This window comes from Nycticebus coucang, chromosome 1 (assembly GCF_027406575.1).
Source record: "Nycticebus coucang isolate mNycCou1 chromosome 1, mNycCou1.pri, whole genome shotgun sequence".
NCBI lineage: Eukaryota > Metazoa > Chordata > Mammalia > Primates > Lorisidae > Nycticebus > Nycticebus coucang.
In genome coordinates, this window is record NC_069780.1 from 85174909 (window position 1) to 85191134 (window position 16226).

The 16226-nt window shown below is 37.4% G+C and overlaps 1 protein-coding gene across 1 annotated transcript in view; it reads left to right on the plus strand.

Annotated features, from left to right (window-relative positions):
- TMEM144 (transmembrane protein 144) overlaps nucleotides 1–16226 on the plus strand; it is a 36592-nt gene that overhangs the window by 9577 nt on the left and 10789 nt on the right. Inside the window, exons 7-11 of the mRNA XM_053583499.1 lie at nucleotides 5135–5216; nucleotides 7635–7702; nucleotides 9083–9201; nucleotides 11553–11672; nucleotides 12701–12798. Of these exons, the coding sequence (XP_053439474.1) occupies nucleotides 5135–5216; nucleotides 7635–7702; nucleotides 9083–9201; nucleotides 11553–11672; nucleotides 12701–12798 (487 nt within the window). The remainder of the gene's footprint in view (nucleotides 1–5134; nucleotides 5217–7634; nucleotides 7703–9082; nucleotides 9202–11552; nucleotides 11673–12700; nucleotides 12799–16226) is intronic.

Genomic DNA, 16226 nt, shown 5'->3' on the forward strand with positions numbered 1-16226 from the left:
AACTATTTAGCGTGCTCTCTCAAGATCTTGATGGGTTTATATTTTTTAACCACATTTCATACAATCTTCATGACTATTCTTTAGATTTTTCACTTATAATGACACGCTGGTTTTAGAGGACAAAAAATGCCAGATCTTGGGCTCAAAAGCTCCAGCTTTAACTATCCAAAAAATACTGGACAAAGAAGGTCTGGCTGCCTGTCACTGTCAGCCAATAAGCAGAGATGGGGATAGATCCACCAAACTTTGTCAGAAGGCTGGGATTCTGAAGGACAGTGAGAGTAGCCTCTCCAAGATTATTCTGTTCTTTCATTTTGAACATTATAGTTTTATACATTTAAGTTCAAAGTGAAGACTATGTTAAAGTCTGAAAACATATCTGAAACAATAATCAGAACACATCACTCACAATTAACAACATTCTAATTCAAAAGTTAATCTCCTAATTCAATCCACCTAACCTACTGAAGACAGACATCATTAGGGTGGGAGCTCGATTTACAAAACATAAGAATGGGAGCCAGGGTGAAGGTCAGGCAGCACCTAAAGGGACCAGACCATGTCTGCCCAGCTTGACAGACTCCACCTTATTCTCACAATATATGCTTTCACAAAGCCCTGAGACCCTGGGAAATCAGCTCTGTTTCATTATCTATAATATGTAGAGAATCAAAATATATAGTTCATACATTAGAATCAAATGGCATATTATTTTGCAAACTAGAACATGCTATGCAAACAAATGTTCTACTGGCTTCTTGGTTCCCTTGGAATAGCCTTGAATCTTTGCTCCAATTTACCAGTCACTGCTCCGTCTCCTCACGTATTTTTCTCAACCCAGCTAGACACTCACTTTCTCACCTGTGTATTTATTTTTGGATGTGTCTGTGTCTAGGTGTGTGCATTCCATGAATAAGGGTGAAAATGACTTTGGATATCTGTGTGGTGGTGTTGGGTCAATAAAATTCTAACAGAATTTAGGAGACCTTAAATTAGGTCCCCTTTCCTCTCTGGGCGCCATTTGAATTTCCTGTCACTGCTCCACATAATGGATGCATTGCCTACACAGATTTTAGTACCTTTTTATTCTTCTAGAAAAGCACAGTATATTTGCCTTCTTCTAGCAATGATGGCTTTTTCCCAGCCACATTCGGGAACAATCTCTCTGTCATTGAAATGTTGCCTAAGAGAGTAATCCCAGGCCAGTTGAAGAAGGAATAATATAAATTATTCTAAAATAACAGATTCTTGATACTTCTTTTTTTTTTTTTTTTTTTTTTGGTTACGGACAATTTTATGTATTTTATATAATCCATATAGAATTCTAACTTCAAATATCTCTATCAAGAAAGATGTGTATACACCCAGAATTATAACGTAGCATGCTTTAGTTTTGACTTACTGGTAATTTAAGGCTAAGTTAAACCAGTCTATCAGACACTGTTTTTCTTCATATTTCTTCATTTAGAAAGAATACATTCTTTAAAATTACAATTATTCATTTTCTAGCACTTCTACCTACGAGACGTGGCAAATCATTTCATTTCTCCAAGGCTTGGTTTCTTTCTCTATAAAGAGTGGGTAGTAATAACACCAACCTCATAAGATATTTTGAGGATTAAATGAAATAAAATATGTTTAGTGCTTTTTACAGTGTGAAGCATGTGGTGAAAGCTCTGTTAGGTAGTTTTTACTATAATTATAATATTCTTAATAACTATATATGTTCAATTACCATTTTCTTTCTGGGCACTTGTTGCCCACCTTTGTTAAACGAATCACTGCATATGAGGAATCTTGAGGCTTGATTTGGAGCTTGAGCCGTGGCAGAGAAATTCAGTGATCTCTTCCTGTAATGTATCTTGGTTCCTTTTCCATTTCTCTACTGAGAGGAATTCTGGAATCTGTCATTTTATCGTTTCAATCAGGTCGTTTGAAATTCATTGAATAAACTTGGAGCTTCGTGGTCAGCATAAAGAAACTTGGAATGTGGTTGTATTCGTTTAGAGTCCTGCTTTTCTTTTCCTAATTATCACTCCTATCCTCTGTGTAGTCCAGTTTTTTAAGGATTGGTTAGACTCTTTCTAGCTTTATATTTTCTCTATGCGTTATATGAGGTGTCAGTCAGTCGGCATAACCAAAATCACTCTAGGTACGTTAAACACATGGGATTTAACACAGGGAATTGTTTACAAGACCCAGTGGAGCAAAAGAAGGAAAGTAGCACCACCTGTAACCCTGGATCCCACGCCGCAGCAGGCACTGCTGAAATAGTTGCCTCCTACCCTGACCTGTCCCTGCTACTGAAACTATGGGAGTCACCACAGAACAAAGTGGCTTCTCTCACCTTTTCATCTTATGCAAGTGCCTCCCATTGGCAGAACTCAGCTGCCATTAGAGGTGGGGAAACGTATTTTTAAGTCTTCTAGGCCCCATGGTTCAGGAGAGAGAGAGCACTTGAGTATAGAAATGAATCTGACACCAAGAAACAATCTCAGACACATTCTTAAAGGATTGCTTCAATAAAGTCAGAACTCCTAGAACTCCCTATAAAAAGGGAGATTTCCTTTTCAATTAAAACAATAATGTGCTTTAGATTATCCTTTAGAGTCTGCTCTTTATTTCTTTTTCTTCTCACCTGACCTGCCTCCCCTGGAGGGTTATGCTTCTCCCACAGCTTCAGCTATCATCCTACCTCACAGGGAAAAACAGATTTTTGTTTCTAGACGTTACCTTTCCCAGGCTAGACATCACTACGTGGCTTCCCCACAGGTACCTGCTGCTCTGAGAGGAGGGTCTATACCCATTTTTTAGATGAAAAATGTCAAGGGTCAGAAAGGTTAAGTGATTTGTTGGAAGACCATGTAGTTGTTTAAGAAAAACATCAAGGACCTTCGTCGATGGCCTCCATGTATTTCTAGTGTATTGTTCCCTATTGCTTATTAGAAAAACACACTATACAAGATAGAGAGTTTTTATTGTGTAATTTTGAGCATAAAATATAATTGCAATGTCTAATATTAGCCTTACAAGTAACGTATATATTCACATATATACATTTAACTCATTTAGATATATACAAATAATTTGGTTTATATGCATTCGGTTTTACTGAATATGAAGTACTTCAAGGACCCTTAAGGAAATATAAGACATTGTTTCTAATATGGAGCTAGTAAAGTATGATACTTTTCCTCACCCATCATAAAGGTTATGGCTGACACTCCCATAACAAAAGGTAAACAATAAAAAAGCCAAACTTAATGTTTTCTATGACATGGGCACCTTCAGAAATGAAGACCCAAAAGACCCAGGTGCTGAGGGGAGAAACCAAATAATGCCTGGGTTTCTCAGCATGGCAGATGCCATACTTAGGGGTATCATTTTCTGAGCCCCAACATTATCTTCTATTAGAAAATCTTTAGAGAAAAAATACCACACAGAATTGTGGGAAATGGTCTGGATTACATGGTAACTTTTCTCGGGGTTGTGTGAGCTTAAAAAAAAGACACAGGGAGGGCTGGCCTGGAGGAAGGTTTTACCACTTCAGACTTCCCTTTACTTTGGATGGGAAGTAGAAGGTACATCCAGCTAAGGAAGAAAAGCAAACGAGAGCAAGTGGTTATGAAAGATTGGGGAGGGGTGGGTCACAGAGAGCTTGGGGCAGGGAGTGGTGAGGGATGAAAGTTCATACAGGGAATTATGTTGAGATTGGCTGGGTGGAGTAGAATATAGAGAGCCATAAAAACCAAAAACAAAAACCAAAAAAGGAAGAAAGTTAAATTTCATGTGTGAGCTGAGTTAAATTTCACATGTGATCAGTCAAGTTTTTAAAGCAAGTAAGAAACGGAACTAAGGAAGGTAACTAGGAAATTTTAAATTTTATGCCCAAAATAACATGTAGTATACACTATTCTTAACCTAGTAGGTAGAAGAATACGCTATTCTACCTATCCTATTTCACCCTCATATATGCTTTGAAAATTTCTTATTTTCTTTTAAATGTTGAACCATGCACATCTCCTAGAAAACATCTTTAAAGGGTTATGACAATTATACCAAAGTTATTCGTTTCTTTTAATTTCATGTTTTAACATATTTGCATGATTCTGAATTCAACAGTAAGTGAAGCATTTGTTGCAAAGATACAGGATATAAAACTGTGCATTATGAGGGAGAGATTAAAAGCAAAGAGGAAAACTAGCTGGGCATTGTGGCAAACACCTGTCATCCCAGCTACCTAGGAGACTGAGGCAAGAAGATCACTTAGGCCCAAGAGTTTGAGGTTGCTGTGAGCTCTGAAGCCACAGCACTCTACCAAGGGCAACAGAGATTCTCTGTTCCACAAAAAAAAAAAAAAAAAAAGTGTGGGGGGAATAGTTCATGAGCGTTAGGCTTAGGTGTGTGTGTTTTTTGTCCCTTAAAATACATCCTGGAGATCTTTCCATATTGTTCTTTTTTTCTGTAACTCCACAGTGCTTCATTGAATGATCATATAAGTCCCTCACCTAAGTTTGGGGTACATGTGTTAGTGGGCCGGGAGCAGGACTAGGAAGGTCAAGGTGAACACACCTGTGGCTTCATTAGACAGCCCCTATCCCCGTCTGAGGGAGTTATAGATTCTGCCCACACATCAGCAGCCTGTAAGGGTTCCAGGCCCTTAAGTTTTCCAACTGAGGATGTTGTTAAACATTTGAGGCTTGTTGACATAAGTGAAAAATATGATTTCAATTCAGTTTTTATTTCATTTGTTTTATGATGTAATTCCAAAGTTAAACAGGGATAGAAAGAAAGAAGAGGCCATTGACTGAAACAACAAAAGCAGGAGAAAGATTCGATTTTGGGGGGAGAACTCATGAGTTTAGCCTTTCACCTGTTGCAATTAAGGAAAATGAGAGACTTAAATGAAAACAGGAGTTCTGAAGAAAAGGCAGGCTCACTAAAGAGGCAATTTAGAAGAATCATTGTATCCTTAGAACAATGTTTAAGTTTTAGTTTACTTTTTACTTAAACTGTTAAATTTACGTTAACTTTAAACTTAAAAAGATTTAAGTTTCTTTTTCTCTTGAAAAGCATGTGGCTTAATATAAACCAGTGCCATGATAAGTATGACTAAAATTCATTTTCTTTACAGTACTTTCATATTTTTGTTCATCAAAAGTGAACTACCAAGTAACACGTGCTCCATGGACACCACACCGTTAATGACAGAGAATGTAAGTATAGTATGAGAAATGACTTGATTTGAAACATAAAATTAAAATAAAAGGAAAATACATACATTTGAAACATAGATGAGAACATATACCTAGTCTTTCGTGGCTGCATGAAATATCTTGGCATATTATGCCAATTTTTATGTGGCAATCAATTATGCCAAGGTTTATGTGGCAATCAATATTTTCACGGTAAAACTCAGCAAGCACAGACCTCAGCAAATAAAGAGGTCTATTTATTTTTATTAAGGGAAGATCCCTTTTAGGAAATAGACACACACACACAAAGGGTACCAAAAAGAAAATGTATATGCATTTTAAGAAAGGAGAAAACGCTATTAAAATTGTAATAGTCAATATATACCAATAAGAAAAGATGACATTTAAGCACCTCTTGTCATTGCAGCAAACATGACTTGAGTATTACAATTTTAATACAGTTTTTTCTTTCCTAAAATGTACGCGTGTGTGTATATATACAAAAGAGCCCATATTTTGGAATGCTTTGAAGAGTTCTGCAGTAGGGGAATCCTCCCTACTGTGGTGAACCGTCAGAGTAATTGTAGAAAGGAGGAGGAAGGAGGTTTTGAAGCAGGCCTGGGGGACGAGCAGAGGAGAGGAAGTAGTGAGAGGTGAGCCACTACTCCAGCCACAGCCTGGAGTCGCTGTGCACCCTGTTTCTCTTTTCTGCTATATTCTGTCTTTCTCAAAGGTGAAGATAGAGCATACGCAGTGAGTCACTGTTTTGACCTTGAAGGATCAATCTGTAGTAGTTTGTAATGGCAATTCTGGGTTACACAGGGGCAGCCTTGAAAAGGAACCTGATATCGTGTGTCAGCACATACAACCTGATACAGCGTGTCAGCACATACGTAGGCAGAAGTGATTTCAGGGCAAACACCCATTGAACGAACCCAGCCTCAAGCCTCCCCTGTCTCCAGAACCCCTCTACCTGCCTGGCCAGCACCACCCCTGTGCCCTGAGTCCCACGCCCCCACTGGGGTGCTGCCTCCCTGCATGGCCCTACCTCTACTTCTTACTTCAAAAGTCATTGCTCATTCCCTTCTTCCCTGTCAAAATGTTTTATCAACTCAGATGACTGAAATTTTAGTTAATTGACTCTCAAGTTAAATAATAATTTGCTTAAGTGTCAGAGAGAAGAGGTGTATGAACCTGTAGGCATAGCTCATCAGGGACGTATTTCAGGGAGAACGCAGGAGGTGGGGTGGAGAAGGCTTCTGGGCGCCTAGCCTCTAGGGATCCAGATACCTCCCAACCAGCCACCCTTCAAACAAAGGCACAAAATAGGATAAAATACATACAACACAGTAGGCTAACTGGATTTTTCTAGGGAAGGTGGAAGGATAGATGCAAACTAGGTTTACTCAGTAGATAAACAGCGTGATTGGCTGGCATACAGCCGTACGGAGTGAGCTCCTTACAGTGGGAGAAAGCATTCTCACCCAAGGAAAATCTGGCTTAGCCCATAACAAAAATCATCTCTTACAAAAGGATTATAACAGCAAGGATACTTCAGTTAAAAGGCACAAAAGTTTACAGTTGTCCCCTTATTGATGGGGGACGTGTTCTGTGTGGATGCCTGAAACTGCAGATAACACCAAACCTTATAAATATTATCTATAGTCTTTTTGACTGAATCACAACGATGGCTATTGAGTGACTAATGGGCGAGAAGCTTATACAGTGAGGACACGTGGACAAAGGAGGGTTCACATCCGATCCCAGGAGGGACAGTGAGGGACTCGTGTGACTCAAAACAACGTACAATTTATGTATCAACTTTTTGTTTCCAGAATTTTTCCTTTAATATTGGACTGTGTTTGACAGTAGGTAACTGTAACCACACAAAATGAAACCAGATAAGGGGGGATACCTGTACACTCAACAGTAAAAGTATCATGAACTTGCTTATCATTTATCCTAATTTAGAATACCAAGCTAATCTTGACACAGCCAGAAATGTTTTATTGACTTATTTGGTAAAAATAATCAGTACAAAAAAATGCTTATTGATCTTAGGCATTCCATAGCAGGTCGGTCTGAGTTTTTCTTGGTTCTAAGGTCTTTACAGATTATGCAGACTATTAAAATATGCCAATGAAACACAAGAGCTAGTAACTTTTTGTTAGTTTTGAAAAGTATATCAAAGTAGTCACATACAAAACTCAGAATTTTAAATGAAGTGCTGTAAATGAACAGCTCCCAAACTGTTCTGAGGGACAGAGGAACTGGATCAGAAACCACTGAGTCTGAGACACCAGAACGCATAGGTGATATGCACAGGCATCAAAGCACGTTTGAGAGAGGAGAAAGAAACACTGGAAATCTTTTCATCGCCAGTGTGTTTTATCAACTAAATGCTCTTTTTGTTTTTGTTTTTGCCAATGTTTCCAACAGGTAATCAAGGAATCCCAAGATCCCTGTTCCTGGGTGGATAAACTTTCAAAAGTACACTACCGTCTGGTGTAAGTAGAGGTTTTCTCTGTTGGTTATTTCATATTTGATTAAAACAGGGATTGCCAGGGTCAAGTGATACTCACCTGATTTCAAGAAGAAAATGGTGATGCAGGCTCAGAGCCCATAGCCCAGCAGTTAGGGCACCAGCCACATACACGGAGATAGACGGGTTCGAACCCATCCTGGGCCTGCTAAACAACAATGACAACTGCAACAAAAAAATAGCAGGGCATTGTGGCGGGTGCCTGTAGTCCCAGCTACTTGGGAGGCTGAGGCAAGAGAATCGCTTAAGCCCAAAAGTTTGAGGTTGCTGTGAGCTCTGACACCACAGCACTCTACGGAGGGCTACGTAGTACAACTCTATCTCAAAAAAAAAAAAAGAAGAAGAAGAAAAGAAAATAGTGATGCAAGCTTTATCTTTTAGCTCCATCTTTCTTTGACTCCTGAGAATTTTAGGCATGGATGCCCTTGAGCTCAGCTGCTTCAAGCAGTTAACCAAGCCTTTGCAGTATTTCTAACCAACAAGTAAAAGACAAAAGCAACCTCATTTTGCAGAACTTGTGCACCTAAATTAAAAAAGGTAATGTGAAAGCTGACATTGTAGAAGGAGTCACAGTCAGCAGGCCTAGTCAGATTGAGCCAGAGTTTCTCTAACACTGCACCATCCAAAGTGTGCACCCTCCACTGGGAATATCACTGCCCATCTTTTAGATAATTTTATAATCCCAAGACATTCATTGTCAAATATAGTGAAATATTCTGTGTCCATATGAGTCCTACCCCCACTGCCTTCATATGGACTCAGAGAGTTAGGCTCAACACCAGCCTTCAGAATGTTTGGAATTTTGTTTTTTGGACTGCCAAGGAAATACATAATGGCTAATTGCTTACATTTCCTAATGGATGACTTTTTTGTGGTGACACCTTCTTTTGACTCAAGCATGTAAAGCTTTCCCTAGGAAAGGAGGTCTGACAGTTAAGTTCAGGAACTCATCCTAGAAGAGGTGCCACCTGCCCCATTGCTGACTATCACCATGGTCACCTTCAAGGTGCTCCCCTGGGGAAGCTGTGCACCAATACCAGTGCCTGGCGTCAGTCCACAAATATCATACAACTTAATGAGAGAGCCAAGTTTATTTAAGTAGGCTGTAAAATACTCTCATCTCTGTCACGATGACTTACAGTGACAATCTTATACCTTCCGTAAATCATGTACTTCCAAAATTAGTCAGTGGAGGATTGAAGCTACCCTCTAAGATAGATGGGTACTTTCAGTTTAATTGCTTGTGATTTGCATTTTGAAGTATCCTTCAGTTATGATTCATCTGTGGGTTTGTCAGAAATATTGCTTTGGCCCAAGATTAATAGTGATTTATTTGCCTTTTAAGGGGCTGCAGTCTTGCAGTGATATCTGGAGTACTCTATGGGTCAACATTTGTGCCAATCATTTATATCAAGGACCACAGCAAAAGAAATGACAGTGTGTACGCTGGGGCAAGCCAATATGGTGAGAGTAAAGCTAATTTCACTTTATAAAGTCCTTAATATTTATTTTTATGACCATAAGAATTGTGGTAATAGTAAACATTAATATGTAGATTGGCTCTTACCTTTTCATTCTAAGTGTTGAATAAGAAAGGCAATGAAGACTAATAGAAATAAAGGAGTTTTTTGTATGATCTTTAATGTATAATCGCAATTAATTCTGGTTGGGATTCATTTCAGCTACTTGCATCTTAACAGGTGGTTTCTGGCTTTCCGATAATATTTGGAGATTATTTTCTAGTTAGACGATGTCTGGGAAATTACGTATTCTTTTGCTCTTTTATGAAAGGCTAAAATGTAGTACATAGAACTTTAAAATCAAGTAAAGGTCAAAGTATAGCCTTAGTAAAGGTCAAAGTGTAGCTATTTAGTCAGAAGATACTATTTTTCAAGCACGGAGTAGCAAATTGGAAGACCCAACCCAATCCTTCCTGTTACTATCTCATTTTCTAGCTGGAATTAATCTCTCAGGAGTAAACTCAGCACTACGTCTATTAGCCTTGTACATGCTCAAAAGGAGAAGAGGGATTGTTTACTTTGGGGGTCCCATAATTAAGTTGAAACATGGCTTATACCCAGGAAATGATAAGAGAATGAAATTATTGATGAAATAAAGCTCTAGATCAGATGGCACAGAAAAATTAATGCACTCTGTGTTCAGATAAGGGAGAAGTTTGGAGGGCAAAAGTCATGAAAGATTGATGAAGAAGTTGAAATATGAACTCAGCTTTCACAGTGGAGATATTCTGAGTAGATGCCCTAGTTTCCTCCTTCTATTTACTATTTAGCCCTTATACACAGTACTCAAACCATATTTTTTTTCTTACTTCTTTCTTTTGTTAAGATTAATACAAACGCTCTTTTGTATTTTTATAAAAGAATAAAAACTGATACAAACAGAATAACATACAAAAAAATTAAAAGAGAAGGAAAAACAAGAATGGGAAAAATAAAAGGAACCAGGAACGAATCTAAAAACTTGGCACCACACTTGCATACTTGCTAGAAATGAGCTATAAATTTGGCTCATAGGTTTCTTGTAGCCACAAGGGAAATCACATGGGTCCCACGATTCAATGAGCATAAGATAAAAGCAAGTAACTGTTCAGGAGTACAGTTGTTCTTGGTCCTGGGACATAATAAACAATGTCCTCCAAAATCTCTTTAAATGAAAAGAACAATGAGTTCTCAGGCATCTAGCTTATGGCAACTCTGAACGTAATGTGATAGGGAACTTTGTTCCAGTTTATTCTAGAGTGATTTTTTAAATTTTATTTATTTAACAAACACACATGTAGTATGTCTTGTATCCTAAGTACTTTACAAAAACTGAACTCAGTTAGCCCTTATAGCGACTGATACCATTATTTTCTTAGTTTCACAATTGAGAAATGATTTGTCCATGCCCAGAAATTAGTGAGTAGTGGAAGGAGGATTTGTACTTAACATGGTCCATGCATTTAATTGCTATGTTTTGTTATCTTTTGTGGTAGTCCCTATACAATGTACTATTCTGATATGATCCAGAAGTAAGAATTAAGATTTAAAAGAATAGACAAACTCTCTGTCTTTCAAGCTTTCCTCCATCAATATGGCCACTTGTTCTTATCAAAATTTCAAGTGACAGAAACATTACGTCCAGTGTAAGTTTCCCAGCCAACAGCCTGTTGTGTACCCATCTGTGTGGCCAGAGGACCATCTGCTTAAACTGTCAGTGGAGTTAGGGCTTTTCGGGGATTGGGACACCATCATGAATTATTCAGTCCCTCATGGACTTAGGTTTGTAATAAACAACTGAATAAAACCCTCATTGGAATAACGTCCCAGATGTCCTTCTCTGTGACTGTCATTTTGCCACCAAGATGCTGGTCTCTGGATTGATCAATAAACCATATAAAATCAACTCCCCCCAACTTTTTTTACCTACATCCCCACTGCCCTCAAACCAGAGATTTGCTATAATCGCTACACTCATTAATAAAATTTAGTCTGAATATCTATTCTGAAAAGGCAAGTATCAAACATCATCGTTACATAACTTATTGTGCCTCAGTGTTCCCAGATGATTATAAAAACTAGCCTTTTAGATTTATCATAACTAATTTACTACTTAATATTTCTAGATTTTAAATATATTAATTAAAATATATTTCTATATTGGAAAAATGTAGAAACCTAAGATGATTAAGTACAATTGATGGTTTCTTTACTTTTAAGGTTAATTTTCATGAATCTATTTTATTTTCAGAAATCTAAATATACTGGGAAATGATTAAAAATGGTGTCTGAGAGTTTTGTAATCTGTATTTTCAGATTTAGACTACATTTTTGCACACTTCAGCGGCATCTTTCTTACAAGTACAGTTTACTTTCTAGCCTACTGTGTAGCCATGAAAAATAGTCCTAGACTATATCCTGAGGCAGTTTTACCAGGTAAGAATATTTATTGCAGAAAATCATCTTATTGTGTGAAAGTATCATCCGCTACTCATTTAGCTTGAATAATTCTCTGTTGGAAACCGAGCCAGACTAGGTGTGCGAGTGTGTGAGTGTGTGTGTTCATTCATTATTACCTTGGTTACTTTGCCCCAGCTCATCACCAAATAAGAAGTATTTAAAACCCATGAAACTGGATATAAACTGTGGTCCAATCTAAGATCTTTGCCTTTGTCCCAAATCTTCTATATTAATCATCAGTCTTTACTATATCTTTTTCACTACCTAAGGATTTATATTAAAATCAAGCTCTTGTGACTCTTTTAAAAAAGAATATCAATGGATACGAGTTTACAGTCAGTTGGGAAAAGTTTCTCCACAAAATAAGAAGAGACTGTTAGAGAATTAAAAAAAAAAAAATGTACATTAAATACACATGCTTTTGGCGTTAATCCATTAGGCATTGGTTATGGAAAGAAAAAAATGCTCATGCTAGGAATTTGCTATAGTTTAATTTGGAATTTAGGTCCACAGGTAAAATGTTTTAAAGAATAAAGCGTAAGTCACAGATTCATTTTGAATGCCTGACTGATTCACTGTAAAGTGTGTCACCTCACAGAAAATGGTAGGCTATTTACTGAATGCCTTGCTTCCGTATTTTCGGGCATTTTCCTTTAGCTATGGCATCACTCTGAATCTCACTTTATGGCTATGGTTTGGAGTAAATGGTTTTCGCAGAGAATATTTAGACCCTGTTTCTTTCCTAGGCTCCTTTCCACTGTCCAGTCTCCACCTCTGCTAGTACTTTGAGTACTTTTAATGTCAGTAAAGTGAAAGACTTGATTATTTACCCATAGAAGTCAAGAACAGGAAATCATCTGGTTTCATAAACAACCATAAAATACTTAAAAACCCACATTGGACAACAGTAATGATAGGAATATATTTATATGTGCACTTGAAAGGGTGAATTTGTCGGGAGAGGCACACGGTTTGCAGATGGGTACTGTCTGTGTGTGTTTCAGGATTCCTGTCCGGGATACTCTGGGCCATAGCTGCCTGCTGCTGGTTCATAGCTAATCACTCTCTAAGTGCTGTGGTCAGCTTTCCCATAATCACTGCCGTAAGTAGCTGAACTATGGTTACAAATTTCTGTTTTTATAAATGTAAATCTAGTTTTTCTGAAGCACTCTCAGTGAATCGCTTTAGTGACTGTTGTGGGGTTTTACTTCTTAGTAGTAAATCAATACATTTGGGTAGATATACTGACATTCTCTGATCTTCAGGTCTTTGATGCCAAGCAACATCTCTAACTTCACTTTAGCAGGTTTGTTAATCCTTAATCTTTAATATCCCTACAGTTTGTTATTTTCTCATTTTGCCTAAGTCATCTTGGGCACATTATAATTCGCTATTTACAGTAATAGTAATCTTAGATAATTTACAAATATAAAAATGATTTTATGTATATCATCACAGTTGAATCTCATGACAATCTTGTGAGATGAAAAGATACTTCTTCAGACTCTTCTTGAGATGATCCTTCATTGTTTTTAAGGAAAACTTTGAGACAGCACCAAAGCACAGTATTGTCCCCAGATGATGCCATTTATTATGGCAGACTTAGTACAACTTGCTTCATCTAATTTTTCAGGTACCAATTATGTAAAGCATAGTTAGGTAACATAAAAACAAGCAATTTTTCTTTACATAGGCAGGATAAGATGGGTAGGATTATCTCCACTCTGAAAGATGAGAGAACTGAGGCAGTAGCTAAGAGCATTGTCTAAAATCACACAGCTAGTGAAAATCAGCAGACTTCTAAATGCAAAGTTTCTGGTACACAATGCTGCTTTCTGCTGTCAGCATGGCCTCCAAAGGAGAGTCTGACTCAGGTTTGTCATGATGTTGGGATCATGCTGGGCTCATATGTCTACTCTAGATATTGCAGACTGCTGACCAGTTGTTCAGCTGCATGTCGGGCTTCCTAAATCATCACGACAAACAAAATTTGCCTAAACATTTTAGCAGCACACTTGTGCAAACCTAGAGAACTGATTTTTTTTGGAAACACCTGGTCTAATCTAAAACGCCTTGCATAAACATTTGATATAAACTTCAGGTTTCAAGCAGTGCATTTTTGACAGTACCTCTGTTCATAAGATGTTAGCTTTTGAATGCAACTAGATTCAAACAGTAAAAGTTTCTGTATAAAGCACTCACATTTTGATACTTTTAATCCCTGCTGAGGGAAGATGGAGCAAGTTGTACCAAATTTCTTCAGGTCCAAAATCCTAAGAATGGGACTGGCAAAAGATCCAACCCAAATTCTTTCCAAGAAGGAATTTGTTCCCCCGTTTCTCAAGGATATTTAATGTTGGAAGTGACAAAAAAATATATCTAACTAGCAAAGGGACATAAAGTTTACTTGTTAAATGGTAAAATCAAATTCATGAAGAAAAGGGTGCATGAGATGTTCCTTAGCTATAAATGCAGACATTATTTGATGGGATTAAATTCCACTGCATAAAGAGTAATATTTACTAAAATAGATCATTCATTATTTACATAAAACAAACTTTTATCTTTATCCTATGACAGTGATTTTTTTCTTTTAACTAAATTACATTCTTGAACAAATGTGGATTCTCCAAAACCCAAAAAGGGTTTGAACCAATTATATGTAAAATACACTGATACAATAAAGTTACACAAAACAATCGCAAACACAAATAGAAAATTAAAACCAAAGATGAGACGGGGAGAAAATAGCATAAAGGGAAAATAGTTGCTGTGATTAACATTAATTTTGATGTTGCGCTTCCAGAAGGGTAATATAATGGGGTAGCTAATTCTTATTAACTGGTAACATAATATTTCCTCGGAATAGACCAGCTCTTTTCTTGCACTAAATTCTTAGTAGGATTTATCCTATAGGGCCTTTTAAAGGAAATATTGAACAACAAATGAATTATGTTCTTCACAAGAAATTTATGGTAGAGAGAGAAATGATTTTCCCACCATTGTTTCTTGTTTTTAGTTATTGTAAAGACTGTGGACAAAATGTTAGAGCCTAATTTAGAGAAGAGAAATCATCAAGGTAGATGGTGTGGGCAGAGGGTAAAGGAAAGTGGTTATCGTGGCTTCTAGAGGCCTACTCATCAAAGATTATTCTCAAAAAACTGTAATGTAAGCAGAACCTCGTCACTCAACAAGTGCACCTTGCTCACCAGTTTCTCGCAGGTTGTTATCAGGAAAGGACAGGTATTTGGGTGAGATAAATGAATAGGTCTCTATTGCTACTAAGTTCTTGATTGATTTCATTTGTGTCACTTTTCCATGGCCAATCCTTTCCACATGCAGAAAAGATTCAGTCCTCGCCCTCAGGGATCTTATATTTTTCTTTATTTTGTTTTGTTTTGTTTTTTGATAGATTTTAAGTTTCTTAATGTAAAATTTCAAACATACCTATCACCGGTACTCAACAATTATGAACATGGTCAATTTTATTACTATTCTACCAAAAGGGTACTGTTTTTAAATCCCAGAAGCGCTGTTCTTCTCAGATAAAAATATTTGCATAGCTATGTATCCAATGGACTAGAAGTTCCTTGATAGCAGCATCAATTTTGTTTAATGACAAATAACATTTAATTAAAAAACAAAAAGAAAACACACAAAAATGGGAAAAGGGAGGGAGGGAGGGAAGGAAGGGAAGGAAGGACTTAGCAGGATCAAGGACATATGTTACCTCTTTTCTAAGTCTTCCCTGATAATCTGAAAGCTGAATGAATCAGTTCATCCAGAAGGTCCAGCTTCTCAAGATACAATCAAGCTAACCTTGTTTTTAAAGGCTGATTCACACATAATTTATATTAGTTTACAAAAAGAAACTATAGACTCCCGATTGCCAAAAGAGTTCAACCCCTATCTTCCTTTGTTGGCTCTTCTTGGCTTGAATCAAAGAGCTAAGACCTGTGCATGCATTTCTTTTAGCAAAGCACCGGGTCCCCTACCATCATTACTCTTCATAGTAACATTTAGGCCGTGCCTAAACTGATTTTTGAACGTCACCAGACAAAAAGTTTCAAAGGTCAGTGATAATCTTGTGATATTGTCTTCTACCATGTTCTCTGAAAATGAATTTTCAGATTAAAAAGGATAAAAATGTCCTTAACTTTAATATCATACCCCTATGCTATTATTTCCTCCCATTTTGCATTAAAAAAAAGTGAAAGCCTTAAAGACCCTTATGCTTCTCGTTTGATTTGGATTTTAAGGCTTCAGGACCTGACATCATTGACACAAGGCTGTTCCTTTGACCTATTTCTGTGGCTCCTTTGCTGTTGACTTTCCAGCTGCTGATAAACAGAGAGAGAAACGTATTTTTACTGCCTCACTTCCACGCCGGGAGTGGAATCAAACTTTGTTGACCTCGCCATTTAGACAGTTGGAGTAGTGGAGAAGGGGAAGAAAGATTTTGGAATCTTTTATTTAAAACACTTGCAGAGACCCGTGAGACTTGAAAGGGGTCTGATACAATACACCTTT